The 19,246-nt window shown below is 47.6% G+C and overlaps 1 protein-coding gene across 3 annotated transcripts; it reads left to right on the forward strand.

Moving 5' to 3' along the window:
- The first annotated feature begins 2,184 nt into the window (after positions 1 to 2,184).
- DNASE1L1 (deoxyribonuclease 1 like 1) lies at positions 2,185 to 18,944 on the forward strand. Of its 3 annotated transcripts, XR_014506332.1 has the most exons (11): positions 2,185 to 2,281; positions 2,343 to 2,561; positions 6,342 to 6,523; positions 7,265 to 7,353; positions 9,575 to 9,661; positions 11,551 to 11,663; positions 13,045 to 13,157; positions 14,260 to 14,417; positions 14,512 to 14,608; positions 15,489 to 18,569; positions 18,736 to 18,944. XR_014506332.1 is itself a non-coding variant. In XM_083420565.1 (10 exons), exons 3-10 carry the CDS (start codon positions 6,380 to 6,382, stop codon positions 15,621 to 15,623), a joined length of 936 nt encoding a protein of 311 aa, XP_083276691.1. In that variant the 5' UTR covers positions 2,269 to 2,281; positions 2,343 to 2,561; positions 6,342 to 6,379; the 3' UTR covers positions 15,624 to 18,944. The 3 variants fall into 3 exon arrangements, 2 of the variants coding, with proteins under 2 accessions (XP_083276691.1, XP_083276692.1); XM_083420565.1 differs by having other exon boundaries at positions 2,269 to 2,281; positions 15,489 to 18,944; XM_083420566.1 differs by lacking the exon at positions 2,185 to 2,281 and having other exon boundaries at positions 2,437 to 2,561; positions 15,489 to 18,944.
- Positions 18,945 to 19,246: the final 302 nt, after the last annotated feature.

Genomic DNA, 19,246 nt, shown 5'->3' on the forward strand with positions numbered 1-19,246 from the left:
GTATGTGCTGAGTTTCTGTGTTCAAATGTCTATTGATTTTTTTTGTTTCAGTGTGCTGATGTACACGTTTGATTTTGAGTCACTTGAGATAGGGGAATGTGCTAGGACGCCCTGGGGAACAGTGAAACCTGTGGGATTCCTGAAACAAAGAAATGTGGGGGCGGATGGAGATAGGAGTATGGTGAGTAGTCAGTAGAACAATAATGGCACTTGTTTTACAGGTTTGGGATCTGATTAGAGAGAGGGAGGAGAGAATGAATATGGGAATTCCTGTTTGAATTGCAAACCAGTTGCAACATAGGGTATGGGATAAGAAAGGCAAATCCTGCACCTTTCCAGACAAAAAAATAATACTCGAAACTTTTAGTAAACTATAAACTATTAAACTGGAGTTAATATGCTTGCAGGAATTATTGCTCCTCCCCCGCTGTAGTAACAAGAAAGGGTGGTAGATGTACACCACTGTGCTAAAGGATAGGACTGCACATGTTTCAAGTGAAAAAAATAATAAAATAAAAGTTTATTTAAGTAAAATATTTAAATAGTTTTTCTAGATATTGCAAGAGATCAACACAATATTGCCAAGCAATAGTGTTCACTATCCCTCGTGAAAGTGCGCAGAAGCTTTGTGTTGTTTAGTCGTTCAGTCGTGTCCGACTCTTCGTGACCCCATGGACCAGAGCACGCCAGGCACTTCTGTCTTCCACTGCCACCCGCAGTTTGGTCAGATTCATGTTTGTAGCTTCGAGAACACTGTCTAACCATCTCGTCCTCTGTCGTCCTCTTCTCCTTGTGCCCTCCATCTTTCCCAACATCAGGGTCTTTTCCAGGGAGTTTTCTCTTCTCATGAGGTGGCCAAAGTATTGGAGCCTCAGCTTCACGATCTGTCCCTCCAGTGAGCACTCAGCAGAAGCTTTACATATATTAATTAGTGCAATATACCTGTCCACAGCGCCACCCTTTACTGACACCTTAATGTGGCAGCTACACATGCCACATTATCTATGTATATCTCGGGCCAAACTAGGCATGATAAACACCAGGGGTAAGTCATTGAGCAATCAATCAATCAAGTTTATTACGGCCATGGGCCCATACAGAAAAAACATAAATAACAGCTTGTGGGCGTGGGGGGAAAGAAAAAAAAAAAGAAGAAGAAGAAAAAAAAGAAAGAATAGAAATAAACAGCCGCTAAAACGCCCCTATAACAATAAAATACTGTAAGATGGAATGGCATCCTACACCTTAATTAGCTTGTAGTGCTCCTTGGCGTCGCTTTTGGGTAAGGACCGCGGCCAGGAACCTAGCCACTTTCAGGGTCGTATGGGTGTCCTTATCCTGCAAGATTTGGGCAAGGTGGAATGTTGGAGGGGTACCCACTAGTTTCTGAATGATTGATCCCAGCAAATTTGCCCGTAGCACATTAAACAAGGGGCAAGAGAACATAATGTGCTGGAGCGACTCCGGCGTCACCTTATCACATTCGCACATGGCGGGGACTTGGCCCTTTGAGAATCTATGTCTCAGGACATTGGAGGGAAAAACGTTGAACCTCGCTTTGGTGAAGGCCAGTCTATGGGCAACAGTCGAAAGGGAGGAAAGGTATGATGGGACGCAGTAAGTTAAAGTGATACCAATGCTCTGGGGCGAACATTGAGTCATTGAGCTTTCTAAGTGTATTTCCACAGAACACTGAAATGCACTCAGTATATGTGCTGATTGCCGAATAATTGATGCTTTTGAATTATGGTGCTGGAGGAGACTCTTGAGAGTCCTATCCATTCTTAAGGAAATCAGCCCTGAGTGCTCACTGGAAGGACAGATCCTGAAGCTGAGGCTCCAATACTTTGGCCACCTCATGAGAAGAGAAGACTCCCTGGAAAAGACCCTGATGTTGGGAAAGATGGAGGGAACAAGGAGAAGGGGACGACAGAGGATGAGATGGTGGGACAGTGTTTTCTCGAATCTACAAACATGAGTCTGACCAAACTGCGTGAGGCAGTGGAAGACAGGAGTGCCTGGCGTGCTCTGGTCCAGGGGTCACAAAGAGGCGAACACGACTAAACAACAACAACATGTGTGCAATATATTAGCCATGCCAGCCACCTGCTTCTCCTGTCAGTCATTGGTACGGAAACGCAACACCCAAATGGGCTGATTTGTGGGATACCCCGTGAATGGGTGCCCTACGAGGGGGGAGGCAAAACGAAGCCAGCCTCCCTTGTCCGTTTTATCCTCATTAAAAGTTCTGCCCCGTTTTCTGAGGAGCTTCCTGCACAAAGCGGCTTACAGTTTTATTTAAAACAGAAGAGTTGCACCACGCAATGACCCACATAGGCCAGGCGCGTTCGCAAGGGCTCGGGGAGAAGTGGCGACTGGCAAGGGGCCCAGCTGCGCCTCCGCCCTCCTCGGAGCTTCCCGAGCGGCGCCTCCTTCGAGCGCGGGGCTGGACTGTCCCGCCCGCTCCGTCTGGCTCTTCTGCTGCTGCCGCCCGACGGGCGGACGGAGGCGCAACGGCGCGAGGAAACGGGCACGGCGCTTCCCTGCGCGCCGCGATGCGGGTGAGAGGAGCGAGGCGAGGCCGGGGGGTCGGAGGGCGGGGAAGGGCTGGGGGGCGGCTGAAGGGCAAATGCGGGAAACAGCCGCCCTAAGTTGCAGGGACGGGCGCAGCGGGAAGAGCAGCAGCCGCTGCGTCGGATCCGCCCTTCCCTTTTTGCCTTGACCGCGGCGGACGCCCAAATGTTCGGCTGCTGGATGGCTCCTCAGGGGAGTGTCTCAGGATCGGGAGCAGCCAGGTCCTTCCCGGAAAATTAAAGGACGGTCCGAGACAGGGGAGGAAACTTCCTGTTCCTTGGAAATAGACAGGTTAACTTGGAATTAACCCGTTTCCGGATAAGCAGGGTTGGTGCATCAGAGCCATAGCTGTCAACGTTTTCCCTTTTTTAAGGCAAATTCCCTTATTCTGAATAGGATTCCTCGCAAGAAAAGGGAAAAGTTGACAGCTATGATCAGAGCACTCAGCCAGGCACACACGAGATCTGATTATTGATAGTGATGATGTTGATGATTGAGCAGGAAGGTCGCATGAATCAGGAGTAGTGGCTGGACTCAAACTCCCATCAGCCATAGCCAGCCTAGCCAATGGTCAGGGATGATGGGAGTTGTAGTCCAGCAACATCTGTGGTGCCACAGGTTGTCCACACCTGCCGCAAACAACCTTGCAGATCTGGCTTAACTGAGAAAAATAATTTGGCATTCGCTCTTACTTTACGCACAGTGGGTTCAACACCTGTTATTAATTTATGCAAATTAAAGCTTTTTCTGGTACAGTGAAACAAATCAGAAGCCACACCTTGGCTGTCGAACATTTTGGAAGATGAACGGGCTTCTAGAACGGATTACATTTGACAACCGAGGTCTGGCTGTACTAATAATTCTGCCTGACATTATAAACAGCTAGGAATACAGATGACTGGGTTTCTGTGTTTTGACTTACACAGTAATTCTTACTCTGAAGTTTTGGTCCACACAATTACAGGCTGGTCCTTCTGATGTTGTAGCACACACACACTGGGCACCCACAGTATAGGGCCCAAGGTGGCACTATTGCACTGTTGATTTAAGTTCAGCTTGTGGTCTACTAGGGACACGGGTGGTGCTGTGGTCTAAACCACTGAGCCTAGGGCTTGCCGATCAGAAGCCCGGCGGTTCGAAGCTCCCATTGCTCGGTCCCAGCTCCTGCCAACCTAGCAGCTTGAAAGCATGCCCCCCCAAAAAAGTGCAAGTACATGAGTAGGTACCACGCAGGCAGGAAGGTAAACGGGGTTTCCATGTGCTGCTGTGGTTTTGGTGTTCCGTTGCACCAGAAGTAGCTTAGTCATGCTGGCCACATGACCCTGAAAAACTGTCTGTGGACAAACACTGGCTCCCTCGGCCTGTAAAGCAAGATGAGCACCACAACCCCAGAGTCGTCTTTGACTGGACTTAACTGTCAGGGGTCCTTTACCTTTTTGTGGTCTACTAAGTCAGGTGTCCTCCATCTTATATTTGTGCTACTGGTTCTTACTGCCTAAGTGTAGAACCTTACATTTGTCCCTACTGAAATTCATGTTGTTGGTTTGGGCCCAGTTTTCCAATCTGTTAAGGTCCTCTTGAATCCTAATTATGTCTTCTGCAGCATTAGACACCCTACCAGTTTGTTGTCATCTGCAAATTTGATGAGCATCCCCTCAGCTCCTTCATGCAAGTTGTTTATAAAGACAGTGAACAACAACGGGCCCACGACAGAACCCTGGGGTACCCCACTTGTCGCTCCCCCCCGAACTACAATTCCCATAATCTCCAGTCATTGGCTATGCTTGCTGGGGCTGATGAAAGTTGTAGTTTAACAGCATGTGGAGTGCCAAAGTTTCCCCACCCCAGTTGTAGACATCATGAAAGAGGATCTTAGATGTGCAACAAGTGTGGTACTCCTGTGGTCAGACTTAGGACTGAGGAGATCTGAGTTCAAATCCCACTCAGCCCTGAAGCTCACTGGGTGCCTTTGGGGCAGTTAGGGGCAGTTAATATCTCTCAGTCAAACCTATCTCATCAAGTTGTTGTACAGATAAAATGGGGGGGGGGGGGGAGATGAGAGAACCATAGACTAGCCTGAGCAACTTAGATATCAATGTAATAATACTGTCCAAACGTAAAGTAATGTCTAATTTGACCCTTAATGCAACTTGTGAAAATGCTGTTGGTCTATTCTTGGTCTATATCAATACCTTCCATGTTTCTTTGCTTGGCACTGGAGAATGAGACATTAAAAATCGAATATATGATATCTTCTGTAAAAGCTGAGTCACTGAAAAGAAATAAAAGAGTGTGAGAAGCCTCTGTGGGCCTCTGTGGCCTAGTGATTAGAGTCCTAGATTAGACCTGGAATAAAGGTAAAGGTACCCCTGCCCATACGGGCCAGTCGTGTCCGACTCTAGGGTTGTGCGCCCATCTCACTTAAGAGGCCAGGGGCCAGCGCTGTCCGGAGACACTTCCGGGTCACGTGGCCAGCGTGACAAAGCTGCTCTGGCGAGCCAGCACCAGCGCAGCACACAGAAACGCCGTTTACCTTCCCGCTATAAAGCGGTACCTATTTATCTACTTGCACTTAGGGGTGCTTTCAAACTGCTAGGTGGGCAGGAACTGGGACCGAAAGACGGGAGCTCACCCCGCCACGGGGATTCGAACTGCTGACCATATGATCGGCAAGTCCTAGGCACTGAGGTTTTACCCACAGCGCCACCCGCATCCCTAGACCTGGAATACCAGGGTTTAAATTCCTACTCAGCCCTGAATTTCACTGGTTGACTCAGCCTCTACCTCACATGGCTGCTGTGAGCATTAAATGAGGAGGGAAGAACCATATCTCCCCCCTTGATCTCCTCTAAGGAAAGGTGAGATGTGAAGCAAAAAGGAACAGACATTAGTCGCATTATTTGTATGCCACCTTTCATTGAACAGGAATACCAGAAGAAGAACCCAAAGGCCAGTCTCACCCAGCAGCCTGTTGTCAGAGTAGCTAACCAGACTCCTGTGGGAACGGCATAAGCAGGGCATGAGCGCAGTAGCCCCCTCCATTCATGGATGGTTTTGGGGTAGCAAATTCCTTAGTTTTACTCTGCGCCGTGTGAGGGACGTGCTTTCGTCTGAACTGAATTTTCCAACGTTCAGGTTCCCTGGATGCTGAGTTATACCTGCATGGAAGCTGTAACTTCTAACTTGGAAACCCCACTTCCTAATTTCAGATAGGAAGCTTATGAGAGATGCATATAGCCTGCCTTTTCTCGGGAGGCCCTCACCGCATGTTCTAGAGCTGATGCTGGCGACCAAGGCAAGTTTTTAGCATCAAAGCAGAAGATGGGTTAAAGGTGTGAATACATTCAGCAGATCTTCGTATTTGAAAATAATGCCGCAAAGGAGCCTGACCAACTTCATGACTGCAGTCTGCAGGGGTGGGGTGGATCTTTCTCTCTACACCATGATCCTGTTTAAAATTGGCACAGCAGCTGCCCCCTCCAAGAGGAAAACTGCCTCTGTGCCAGTGCCCCCTGGCTCAAACCAGGCCTTGCCTAGGAGGAGTCTGTTGGCATAAGAATCATGAACTAACACGCTGATGCTTTCTGCTCTTTCGTTTGTGTTGGTCTTTATTTAGTAGCACTCATCTCTATATTTAGATTCGTCCCAGAAGATTCATGAGTGGCCACTATTGTAGGAGTGATTCCCTCGACAGGCTCCCAGCCACTGCCTCCTCCTCCATCGGCCTGCTTTTCCGTCTTTCTCTGATTCACTTTTATCTTGCACAGAATCCGTCTGTAGAAGGAACCTGACTGGATTCCCAAGGATGGAGCCCTCCTGCTTTCTGCGCTTCTTGCCGCTCTTGTTGCTGTGCCCAGCAGGAGCCCCCTTCCGGATCTGTGCCTTCAACACTCAGCGCTTTGCCCAAGGAAAGGCAGGCAAGGCCAGCGTCATGGACACACTTGTCAAGGTGGGGACTTCAAGGCAACCCCCGGCAGGTGCCCTGATTCTTCTGGATGCATGTCGCTTCTGTGGGTTGAATTCCTTCTTTAGACAGGATTTGCTCACATGAACAACGTGTATTAACAAGTTCTAATGGGTGTGGAAGGAGTAGGAAGGACAGGTTGGGAAGAGAAGCCACTAAGTTAGGTGTAGGAGTGGATCTGCTATGAAACCAATGAAGCTTAAGCTTCAGAGCACCTAATTCCAGAGGAGCCCCAGAAGTGACTTTAGTCTACATTGCTTTAAAAACTTGGGTCCAGTAGATCCAATTTGAGTTGCATGACTCAAATTTATTAATTTTTTGTTGTATGTATTTTGATAATTCCAAAGTTTTTGAGTAAAGTTGTAAAGGTGTGGCAATCTGTTGTGGAACAACCCCATTGAAGAAAATAACAGTGGTTGGTTACCCAGACCTTTTTGCTGGTTGCGAATGGGCCCCCATGGCAGTTCAAGTTTCAGGGCTCCCAAAACATAGGTCCGTCACTGGTTAGGAGCTCCAGGGGAGAGCCAAAGTTCGGTAAGAACACATGCTTTGCAGGCAGAAGGTTCACCTTTAAATGTGAACTGAATCAGAATTCTCTCCCATTCCCTAGGTATAGCCCAGACACAGATTTACCACCTTGTTTAGGACTAACATGTTGGAGTCTAACAACATTTGGGCTCTCTACCCCTGATATACAAGCTAATGTGTCTCTGTTCCCTCCCACAGATCCTCTCTCGTTGTGATATCGCTGTCCTACAAGAGGTGATGGATGCAAAGGGAAAAGCAGTTCCTGCCTTGGTGGCTGCCCTGAATCGGTGAGTGTGAGAAATGCGACCAGAGGAAGAGGAATCCATGAAGAGATAGTGGAGCAGAAGACAACAGGGCCTTTGGAAAGAATATGGACTGGGAAAGAGAAATGAATGGGAGGAAAGCTGAACAGTTGCATGATGGGAGCAGAGCTGGCCCAGATATTTTGGTGCTTGAGTTGGAAAAACCCTTCCCCCTAAATTGTGTTGGGCATATTTCCCCAGGCTGTTCTGCATGAGTCTCACAGGAATGAGAGTGAGATCTGTGCAAGATTAGCAATACCATAATACCATTTATTTAAATGAGGCTTGTGCAGGAAAATTGCCAGTGTGCTGTGATTTGTCTCATGACAGGACTGTGTCAGAATGTTGGATACGGTGATGGTGTGTGTGTGTGTGTGTGTGTGTGTGTGTGTGTACACTAACCCTCAGCCAGGCAGTAAACAGAATACAGTGGTATCTTTGGTTACGAACTTAATTTGTTCCGGAGGTCTGTTCTTAACCGGAAACCGTTCTTAACCTGAGGTACTACTTTAGCTAATGGGGCCTCCCACTGCCACCCCGCTGCTGGTGCACAATTTCTGTTCTCTTCCTGAGGTAAAGTTCTTAACCCAAGGTACTACTTCTGGGTTAGCGGAGTCTGTAACCCGAAGTGTTTGTAACCCGAGATACCACTGTACCAGCTAAGGAGCCCCACTGGGCTCATAGCTCTGAGGCTCATGCTGGTAGTCAGGGGAACTACTGAACCCAAGGCCAGCCAGCAGGAGCTCATTGAACCTGATGCAGAGCACCAGGGCACATAAAACCAGCACCAGGACTCTCACAGGTGCCTTCCTTTGGGCCCCAAAAACAGAGTGCCTCGCACAGTACCTCACCAGTCCACAGCCCAGGGAATGCATCAGGTGGGAAGCTATGGAACATGGGAGCCTCCTTGTCTTCAGAGAGGAGGATTGTCCCTTTAAGAGGCTCTTCTTTTCCATAAGGGGGCAGAGCATAGGAGAGATGGAGTAGACAGAAGAAGAGATCGGTTCACTTCCAACCTTTGTTGGAACAAGTTGCTTCCTAGAAGCTCTCCTTAGTGTTGTCCTACTCCAAACTATAATGTGGTGAGAATAGTAAGTGCCCACCTTTTCACATGGCCAGGGCTTTCTCGGCTGCGGCTCCAATCTGGTGGAACGCTCTGTCACAAGAGACTAGGGCCCTGCGGGACCTGTCATCTTTCTGCAAGGCCTGCAGGACAGAGTTGTTCCACCAGGCCTTTTGTCAGGGCGCAGCCTGACTCCCTCCTCTGGCAATCTGCACAGAATTTTGCTTAACGGTTGCCATCAATTTGATTTTAATTAATTTTTGTAATGAAATGTTTTTAGAATGTTGGATTATTTGATTGTTGTTAGCCGCCCTGAGCCTGGCTTCGGCTGGGGAGGGCGGGATATAAATAAAATTTATTATTATTATTATTATTATTATTATTATTATTATTATTATTATGGAAGGCAAGGCTATCAGCGGTTACAAGCCATGGTAGCTATGATCTTCCTCCATGGTTGGAGGCAGCATGGTTGAATACCAGTTGCTGGAAACCACAGATCCTGCTTCTGGACTTCCCATAGATCTGGTTGGCCATTGTGGGAAAAGGATGCTAGACTAGATGGGCCTTTGACCTGATCCAGCTTGGCTCTTGTGTTCTCACCTTCCAGTAGCTCCTCGAGTATCAAGGGACTGAGGTCCAAGAGTTGACACATACCTTAGGTGGGAGTAGAGGAGCAAGTCACACAGGCTAGTGGTTCTCCACAGCACCACAGTGACCATACTGAGAGAGAACACTGGATCTGGGAGCTTTATTGTTCTCCTGAATCACCCTACTCCCAGCACCAAGAGGATTCTGGACTGTAATGATGGTGTCCTGGTCTGAACTGCCTGAAGCTCCCTCCTCTGACCTGGGTGGTGCAGGAAGCGAGTGTCTGACTTGCAAAACTCCCACATTGCCTTATAGTAGGGCTGGAGAAAACCTGTGGTTCTCCAGATGTTGTTGGAATTAACTCCCATCAGCTGCAGCCAACAAAGGCCAATGATCAGGGATGGTAGTTGTAGTTCAGTAACTGGAGGAACACAGGTTTTCCATTCCTACTTTACAGTGAGACTTTTTCTCTATTTATCCACTCACTGGCTGAAGTGCTTTTTATATATCCACGTATATTTTCAATGCAACTGAATTCTCTTTTCCTGTCAGGTATCATAGTTCTAGTCCCTATACCTACCTCACCAGCCCTCTGCTGGGCCGGAACAACTACCAAGAACGCTATGTATTCATATACAGGTGAGTTTCGTGAGTGTGAGTGTGCATTTAGATGATGATGGTGATGAATTAACGTTTATATAGTGATTTTAGTACATATTATAGAGCTTTTAACTACATTATCTCAGATATCCTTTACAATGCTGTAAGATATGGAGAAAATAATACTGACCTATCACAAATGGGAGATTGGAGGCTGATAGAATAGAAGCTTGGGGTATGTCACACTTTTAAATTGTGTCTTACTCCCTATCTTCAGAGGATGAGGCTGTGGGTTCAGAGGAGACACCAGACTGCCCTGGAAGCTCTGGCACAAGAGGAGCCTGTTTTTGCCAGCACCTTTCTAGCAATTATTGCCTTGTTCTACCTTGACTTACCGTACCTTCCTTTGCTTTGCCAGAGCCTGGACTTTGCTTTCTCTTGCCTTGCTTTGCTTGACTCTGTGCTGCCTTGGCCGAACCCTGGACTTTACGCTGCTCTGCTGGACCTTGAACTCTTGTCCTGCTTCTGCCAGAACTTCCATGCTGCTGTGGCCATCACTTGGAACAGAACCAGGTTATTTGAGGGAGGGCCTTCTCCTGTGCAAACCACCCAGGTCACTGTGGTCTGTAGATGGGGCTTTCATGACTGTGCCACATTTTGAAAATGCAGAAATAATGAGACCCTTCTACTGCAAGAAAAAAGCAATTGTTGGTGCCCAATCTAGGATGTGCTATTAACCTTGCTGAGGGCTCTGCATCAATTTCCTGCCCCACATATTGTCCTTAATTGTAATCCCCACAGATGCAAGGAGTCAAGTTTCTCTCTTAGCAAATATCCACCACTTATTTCACCCTTATTCGCTAGAATAATGTGAAATAAATTATTCCTTTTGTTGCTCACACAGCGCTGTCTCTGTAGGTACAATCTAGCCTTCAGCTTCACCCTGGGCGCTTCCAAACTGTTCTTGTGTAGGACTCAATCGCATATCGGCCACTTCAGGTTGCACAATTGCAGTTGATTGGAAAGTGTTGTACAACAAACCCACTTCCTAAAAGATTTCACTCTTTGTGATCAGAAAACTGATACGGAAATGTACTGGAAAGTGTGCTTTAACACAATGTCATTGTCAGGGAACTGCCATCATCTCAGAGGCGAGAGGTGGAAGGTTGTGTTACAGGGAGTCTCTGAAGATCTTGCAAAGTAGTTCTTCCTCTGGTGAGGAGGGAAGCCACACCTCCAGTGGGGAGGGGGTGCAGGGACCAGGAGATGCTAGGGAGAGCCTCAACACCGAGCCTGAGCAAAGCGGAGGGGATGGAAGTACCCCTTTGCCAGCGCCTGTTCTGCACAGTAGTCTTAGGCACAGAGAGGGGAGGAGAAAGTTGGGGGTCACACGGTTGTTATGCTGGGGAAGGTATAAGGACCGCCCACTCCCAGATTCTGCTAACGACTAAGCAGACATGGACTTGCGACTCTCTGCACAAAATAGTTTGTACAGATAATTAAGCCTAAAAAAGACAGGTTGGAGTCTTGCCTGTTTGCTCTCGAGCAACCATATCAACACCTAACAGTAATCTAATCTCCCTGTAAACAAATCAGCCTCAATTAAAATGTCATTTGGAAGTAGCCCATGTGTTATCCCTGCTGCAAGCCTGTGATGGGAGCCTTGCCAGGGAGTAATAACTACTACTACTACTACTACTACTACTACTACTACTACTACTAATATTTATATGAATACCTACTGAGACAATCCACAAAAAGCAATTTTATCATTATGAATTACTGTTGAAACAAGAAATATTGGGGGGTGGGAGGGTGCCAAATTTTGTCCTCGCTCAGAGCACCACATTAAAGTCCACCCCTGTATATTTTCACCTCTTCCTTGGGGCCAGAGTCTGCATTTTTTTCTGTGTGCTCCTCTCCCCTAGGGAACAGAAGACTCGGATGCTAGACTTCTACTCCTACGAGGACAGACATCCAGACCGGCCTGATGTCTTCGCTCGGGAGCCCTTCATTGTCCGTGTCAGCATTCCAAACAAAAGTAAGGGCCCCAGGACATCTCAGGAGTTCTCTTTCTGCATGGGGGAGAGTGGGGAGCTTGAACTTCCAGGGGGTGATATCTGGGTTTGGTATACATTTTGTTTTATGGAAAGTACAAGGGTTGGATGCTACTCTGGAGGAAGGGTTTTGCATAAGTCTATAAAGCTGATTAGGGACGCGGGTGGCGCTGTGGGTTAAAGCCTCAGCACCTAGGACTTGCCGATCAAAAAGGTTGGCGGTTCAAATCCCCGCGGTGGGGTGCGCTCCCGTCGCTCGGTCCCAGCGCCTGCCAACCTAGCAGTTCGAAAGCACCTCTGGGTGCAAGTAGATAAATAGGGACCGCTTACCAGCGGGAAGGTAAATGGCGTTCCGTGTACTGTGCTGGCTCGCCAGAAGCAGCTTGTCACGCTGGCCACGTGACCCGGAAGTGTCTGCGGACAGCGCTGGCTCCCGGACTATAGAGTGAGATGAGCGCACAACCCTAGAGTCTGGCAAGACTGGCCCGTACGGGCAGGGGTACCTTTACCTTTTATAAAGCTGATTAGGTGCAGAATCAGAAGTCTTTCTTCTTCCTCTTCTTCTTCCTCTTTCTTTTTTCTTTATTTCCTCTCTTTTATTTTTTAATATTAAAAATGCTTGGTATTTGATGTTAACTTTGGTGTATTATTTTTTCTCTTTTTTCCAAGCTCTCATAAAAAAACATTATATTAAAATAATAAAAAAGAGGGCTGAGAGTTATTAAGAGACTCCTATTCCCCTTACAGAGCTACAGTTTCCAGAGTTCCCTGGAAAGAAGGATTGACTGTTAAACAATTGTGAGAATTGTAGCTCTGCGAGGATATTGGGGGGGGGGTGTCTCCTCTCAGCACCCTTAGCAGACTATAGTTCCCAGGATGATTGGGGTGGGGTGTTGAAACCATGACTATTTAAAGTGGCATGATACTGCTTTAAACCTATAGTGTAGATGCAGTCTAAGAGACCACCTACGTTCCTCCTGCATTTTCTTAGGTCATCCAAGCAAACATCTGTTGACAATAGCATTCATACAGCATGACTAGTTTGGACATAATAGAAAACCATGGGTTTTTGTTATGTGAACAAGCTGCAACAAACCTTGTTTTTGTGTATTCCACATTCTGCTTTATCATATGCTAGAGTAGGAAATCAGAAGTATCCAGACAAACCATAGTTCCTGTGATGTATGAACTCAGGGAAATGTGATTTGCTCAAATTAAGTTTAGTGAGAACAAGCCAGGATCAAAATAGTGGTTTCAGATCTTGTTTTGTTTTCAAACCGTAGGGGCTATACTGAGTTGGAATTCCAAGTTGTCTAGATTACTTTGTACCTTGTGGTTACCTTTTTCTCCATTTCCATTCTTGAGAACTCAAGGAGCTGGTGTTGATCCCACAGCACACAATGCCCAAGGCAGCTGAAACTGAAATAGATGCTCTCTATGATGTTTTCCTGAGTGTGAAGGAACGCTGGGGCACAGAGGTAAGGAATGGGGACTTGCAAGGGAGCTGAGGTTTAAAAGAATGGCAGGGGATTTGCTGTCTCACTGTGCATCTACATGGGAAATTTTTCTGCTGCTTCACTGCTGCAGCTACTACTGACCATGTCCGGCCATTGTAATGTTTGCAATCTTGTTGACCATTGGTAGATATCATGGACTGGCTGGAAGCAGAGGAGTCATGGGAAGCACCAGCTGGGGAACTCCAAGGGGAAGAAGGCTCAGAGTCAGGGGAGTGGTGGTGGGATGGCGATGAGTGGTCAGAGGGAGCAGTCTGGGAGGAGGTGTCAGAAGCTGAAGAGGTCACAGGGTTTAGTGAGCAGGAAGAGGCTGTGGCAGAGAGCAGTCCAAAATCAGAGGTATAAGTGGAAGTTGGGGAGGGGGGAGAGGCAGAGTTCAGGCAGGCTGCTGAAGAAGCCAAGGACTTTCCCCCTCAAACTACAACCCCCCCCCTTTCCCCTGGTCTCCCAGAAAACAAAGAGGGCAGAGCAAAGACAGATAAGGCAAAAAAGTCCCAGATTGCTTGGGAAGGGCGGGGGAAGAAATGAGAGACTTAGAGAACAGTGGGAAGGCAGGGATCTTCAGTCCTCACAACTGCCCCACTGGGGCAAGACCTAGTGGGAAGAATTGCTGTGCTCATTAGGCCTGAGCTGTTTTGTTTCTTTGAATAAAGAGTTAACTTCACTGACACCTTGTAAGTTATTGCTCACTGGCAAACGGCTTCTTGACAGTAGATTCTGCCATATTGGAAATATGTCTGGATGAAGCCTGTGATGCCACCACAACCAATACAGCTTGCATCTCAGACAGAGCACAAGGCAAGATGTTGAGCCAAGTATATGAGATGGCACATATTGGAGAAGCTGGTCCTTTAGGTAACCAGGCCCCAGGCGGTTAGGTTTCCTGTCCTGCTCCTTGACATAAAAAGTTCCTCTCCCCTAATCTGAAGGACAAGCACCATCTCTGCTTGAGAACCTGGCAACTGCTTATTTTCCAACCAGCATCTCTTTTGTGCTCTCACTAATCCCGTTGCTCACTTAACGAATCATGGCCAGCTGATTTTTTCTCCCTCTTATTCCTCCCCAGGATATGATTTTCTTGGGTGATTTCAATGCTGACTGTGGCTATGTGGCAAAGAAACGCTGGGGACAAATCCGCCTACGCCAAGACCCTGGCTTTCACTGGCTCATCGGTGACAATGCCGACACCACCGTTCGGGACACAACCCACTGTGCCTATGACAGGTGAGATCCTGGAACCAGCCTTACTGGTCAGGGGATGAATTGCATGATCCACTCTACTTTAACCCATGCCTCACTCTTCCTTACACCTAAACAGGATTGTGGTGCATGGAGAACGCTGCCTGGCTGCTGTGGTGCCTGGATCTGCTCAGCCGTTCAACTTTGCCAAAGAATTTGGGCTCTCAGAAGCAGAGGTACCTGGAAATTCCTGTTGGGAGGGGGAAATTGCTTGCTGATAAGCACATAGTACGGTATGTTTCCGCATGCACTGGGCCGGTGACATGTTGGGACAGCCCCATCGTCATCATGGCAGCCATGAAGTCCTGAGCCAGTTGCTTTGGCATGAATGTTGAAGTCCCACAGAACCAGCAGCCTGGGAGTCCTCAGCACCGCCTCTGAGACCAGCTCTGTCAATTCAGGCAGGGAGACTGCTGGACGGCGAGGTGGGCGGTAAACCAGCAGAATCCCTAATCTGTCCTGATTGCCCAGTGCCAGGATCCCCCCAACTGGACAGGAAGCCTGGAGAGAGAGATGAAATGTCTATAGACCACAGCAACTCCCCTCCCTGACCCTCAAGTCTGCCCTGATGTTGCACCACGTACCCAGGTTGGCATAGCTGGGTGAGACCAACTCCTCCCTGCACACCCACCCAGGTCTAAGTGATACCTTTTCCTCCAAGGAGTTCAAGGGGCATATACCGTTCTCCCTCTCAACCCCCACAACATCCCTGTGAGGTCGGTTAGGCTAAAAGGCAACGATTGACCCAAGGTCACCCAGTGAGCTTCATGGCCAAGTGGGGATTTGAACCCTGGTCTCACAGGTCCTAGTCCGACCCTCTAACCACTACACCATGCTAGCGCTCAGTTGCTCCTCTCACTTCTGCTACTGTCCCCACCCACCAGCCCTCAAGCTGAAGAAGGTTCCCCACTCCTGATATAGAGGGTTACAGGGTTGCCCATGCCTGCATTAAAGCACTGGAATCTGCTATGGAAAGGAACCCTTTTTTTGTACAGGGAATAGAAACCAGATCTCTTGTTGCCCAGCTCCTCATTTTCTCTTTATCTGCTTTTTCAGGCTTTGGAGATCAGCGACCATTATCCTGTAGAGGTGGAACTGAACAGAGCCCATTGGAGATGCCAGCAAGCCAGTCCAGCTGGCCTTGTGTTGCTGGCCTTAGTCATGCTGGCTGGCTCAGGATATGGCATCTAAAGCTGTTCTGATACCAGGGGTCTAAATGCTGGTGGCTGCCTTGACTCTACAGTTACAGAAGTGTAGAACTGCCAAGAGAATTCCCTTTTTTTACACGAGAATGGATGGCTTGCCTTATAGGAAGGTGAATTCTGTCCGGCAACTGCACCAAAGAAGATTTGCATAGATTTTCAGGCACCCTCATTCTCTTGCAGAGTCCAGGCTTCCCAGGACCAGATCTGGGTACTGTTTCAGGCTGCTTCAGAAATTCGCAAAAAGGGAATCAGCCGGCTGCTGATGAAAGTTTGTGTCACTTCTCAGTTACAATCAAAGAATTGGGATGGGCCTTGAAAAGGGCCAACGAATCATCTGACCTTTTGCCAGAAGGACCTATCTACACACAGTACAGACATGGGACTGTACCATTCTGGACTACAGGTGGGGTTCATTGAAACTGAATGCTGCTCTGTGTCAAAAACTCTCTCTGTGTGAAAAGCTGGCATATCAGAGAGAAGGAAGCCCCATCTGCACCATTTAAAGCAGGGTCACAGCACCTTAATCAGCCATGGTTTCCCCCAAAGCATCCTAAGGAGAGTAGTAAGCTAAGGGTGTTGAGAGTTGCTAGGAAGCCCCTGTTCCTCTCACAGAGCTATAATGCCCAGAGTTCCCTGGGCAGAGGGATTGACTGTTAAACTAGTCTGAAAATTGTATCTCTGGAAGGAGAATGGGGGTTGCTCCTTGTAATTCTCAGCACCCTTAAGAAACTAGAGCTCCCAGGATTGTTTGGGGAGCCATGGTTGTTTCAAGTGGCATGAGACTCTAAATGGGTGATGCAGCCAAAGCCAGAAGCTGCTATCATTCTCCCAGTTGTGTTAATTCCCAGAGTGCAGGGAGGGTTTTTTAATAGGAGGTGGAGCCTACCTGCATTTTGAAGTAGCATAGTCCCAATAAAGCTCCACAGAGGACTTTTCCCACATGAGTAAATCTCAATGCCCAACCTAAAAAAAGTCTTCCAAGCAGAGGCATATGAAGGGGGGGCAGTGGGGGCAGACCGCCTCAGGTCCCCTCACTGAGGGGGGTGACATTCGGTGTGCTCATGACTCCCAAGCCTATCCCAAGCAGTTGGGGTAAGGGGGGAGCTGCACCGTTTTTCGGGGGGCATTCCCCCCTTCCCCCTTCTTTTTGACAGCTTGGGGGAGGTTTGGGAGTCACCGGCGGGCAGCGTGCTGAATGTCCGCCATGGACAGCTTGCTCCACCCCCATGAGCGGCTTGCTCCGTGCAGGGCACACATGCTGCTCCAGGCACCCTCCGCGCCATGCCCCCCTTGGGAGCGCACCCGCCCTGGGCAGTGTGGGCATATGCTGTGCCACTGCTTCCAAGCCAAAAAACATACAGCAGAACTTCACCACCTTTCTAATCCTCCTCCTACTGCTGAAGTGCTCTTTAGGAAGAACTATTAATGAAGTGCAGCCGAGACCTACCTCTCAGTCGCTTAAATAATTTACCTCTTGTACTTCTTCCTCACCCACAATTGATAGGGTGCTCTATCAGCAGGTCAGAGTGCTCAATGATCAGGCTTTTCCCTCCTTGCCTTTTTTAAAAAGAAGAACAGGTCATATGTGCTATTCTTCCTGAAAAACAGGGCAGTCTAGGTGAAAGAGAAAATGGTAAAGGACATACAAAGAGGAACCGTGTTCTCAGAATGGGAAGTGGCACTGAAACTTTTGGCCATTTTTGACTCAGGGAACATTCTCCTAGGCAACAATATGACAGAGCACTCTCTCTCTCTCTCTCCCCCCCCCCTTGTGTGTGTGTGTGTGTGTGTGTGTGTGTGTCTAGGTGTGTGTGACAGAGAGAGCATTCTGTAATCTCATCCTCTTACGCTATAGGAAGCAGTAGATGCCTATTTTCTCCTGTATATAGAGGTGCACAGTAACATAGGAAGATGCTTTAATGATGACTCAAACCACTTGTCTGTCAGTCTTCTCTGGTTGTGGCTCTGTGGGGCTTCAGGCAGGGGTCTGGCCTAGTCCTACCTGGAGATGCTGGGGACTGAACATGGGAATTTTGCATGTACAGTGGTACCTCGGGTTACATACACTTCAGGTTACATACGCTTCAGGTTACAGACTCCACTAACCCAGAAATAGTACCTCGGGTTAAGAACTTTGCTTCAGGATGAGAACAGAAATCGTGCTCTGGCGGCGTGGCAGTAGCAGGAAGCCCCATTAGCTAAAGTGGTGCTTCAGGTTAAGAACAGTTTCAGGTTAAGAACGGACCTCCGGAACGAATTAAGTACGTAACCAGAGGTACTACTGTAAAGCATGTGTTCTGCCACTGAGCCACAGCCCTCCCCTATCATTCTGATTTCTAAGTTGCATTAAAGGACAGCTTTGAAGCTGACAAGACAGTTTAGAAGGCTGTGCCATAAATCAGGTGCTATGGATTTTTCAGTTGCTTTGTTTTCAGCTGTGGGTCAGTTCCCTCTCTTTCTAGGAAGAGACGTATAAAGAGGGTTGGATATGGATTACAGTATATATGTTAGTAGAATTTTCATGCAGTAGAAACTCTAAACTCAATGATAAAAAGCAAATGCTTTTTGTGATGTTCTATAATGGTTTTCTGTAGCCTATCTTGGGTCATGATTGAACTAAACTTCAAAGATAATTGGTTTAAATAAGGAACATTTTCCAGGGGGGTAGTTATGTTAGTCTGCTGCTGCTGCAGCAGCAGCAACAACAAAAAGACTTGTGGCACCTTAAAGATTTAATACCTTTTATTGCAGCAAAACGTTTCATGGGGTGTAATCTTCAGGTATGGGCAACAAATGTAAGGATGGAAGTGAACTGCAATGGAATACAAAAAGTACAGTCTGACAATTCAACTAGAGCTTGAATGTATGCAAAATGAGGAACGTTTAATCCATGCCAAAATGATCCAGCTTGGTTTCAGTGGTCCTCAGCAAGGTTCATGGTTCGTAATGAGAAGCACAGGATCTTCTGCAAAACAACTTTATGCTCTCTCCCATTCATTATTGCTCCTGTTATTTGTGGTTAAGCTCTCACTGCCATACTTTTAAAAAGCTGATTGTATTTCCTCTACCTTTGCAATCCGTCTTCCTTTAATGCATAGATTTGTTCAAAAAATCCATTAACAGATGGACCTTCTCACCTTGACCATTTCCAATGAAGACCCTCCAAAGGATTTGTCCTGATAGGACAGTATAAAATTTTAAAATGTATATACACATAGCAGTGTGGCCTCTGTATACCATGCACCTGTGCTTTAATTATACCAACAGAAAAATCTGAAATGATCAATAAAATAATGAATTAATAAAAGATAACTGCTAGATGTGATTTAATCAGAGAGAAATGCAAAAAGCAGGTATCAGGGGTTGGTCAGCAATAGATCACACAGAATAAGCAAAATCTTTCTTAGAAGAAACAAGATCTGCTCAGGAGTTCCAGGCCCAATGGGCACAGCAAATCTACTTGGTAGATCTTGCCTCTATGAGGCAGTTGTGAGACTGAAGGTCCCTGCCTTCCCCCAGCTGCCTAAGTCTCTTCCTCTCCCACAATTTGAGACTGTGTTGGCGTGCCTGCCTTTGCTTCTCCCCCGTCAGGTCAGGGAAGAAGGTAGC

This window comes from Podarcis tiliguerta (assembly GCF_965153285.1).
Source record: "Podarcis tiliguerta genome assembly, chromosome: 17".
Lineage (NCBI taxonomy): Eukaryota > Metazoa > Chordata > Lepidosauria > Squamata > Lacertidae > Podarcis > Podarcis tiliguerta.

Excerpts from the sequence above, each read along its gene's own strand:
- DNASE1L1 (XM_083420565.1), top strand. The coding sequence starts at position 6,380 with ATGGAGCCCTCCTGCTTTCTGCGCTTCTTGCCGCTCTTGTTGCTGTGC. Across the intron at positions 11,664-13,044 it reads TGTCAGCATTCCAAACAAAA|AACTCAAGGAGCTGGTGTTG; the intron begins GTAAGGGCCCCA and ends TCCATTCTTGAG. Across the intron at positions 14,609-15,488 it reads TTGGGCTCTCAGAAGCAGAG|GCTTTGGAGATCAGCGACCA; the intron begins GTACCTGGAAAT and ends CTGCTTTTTCAG.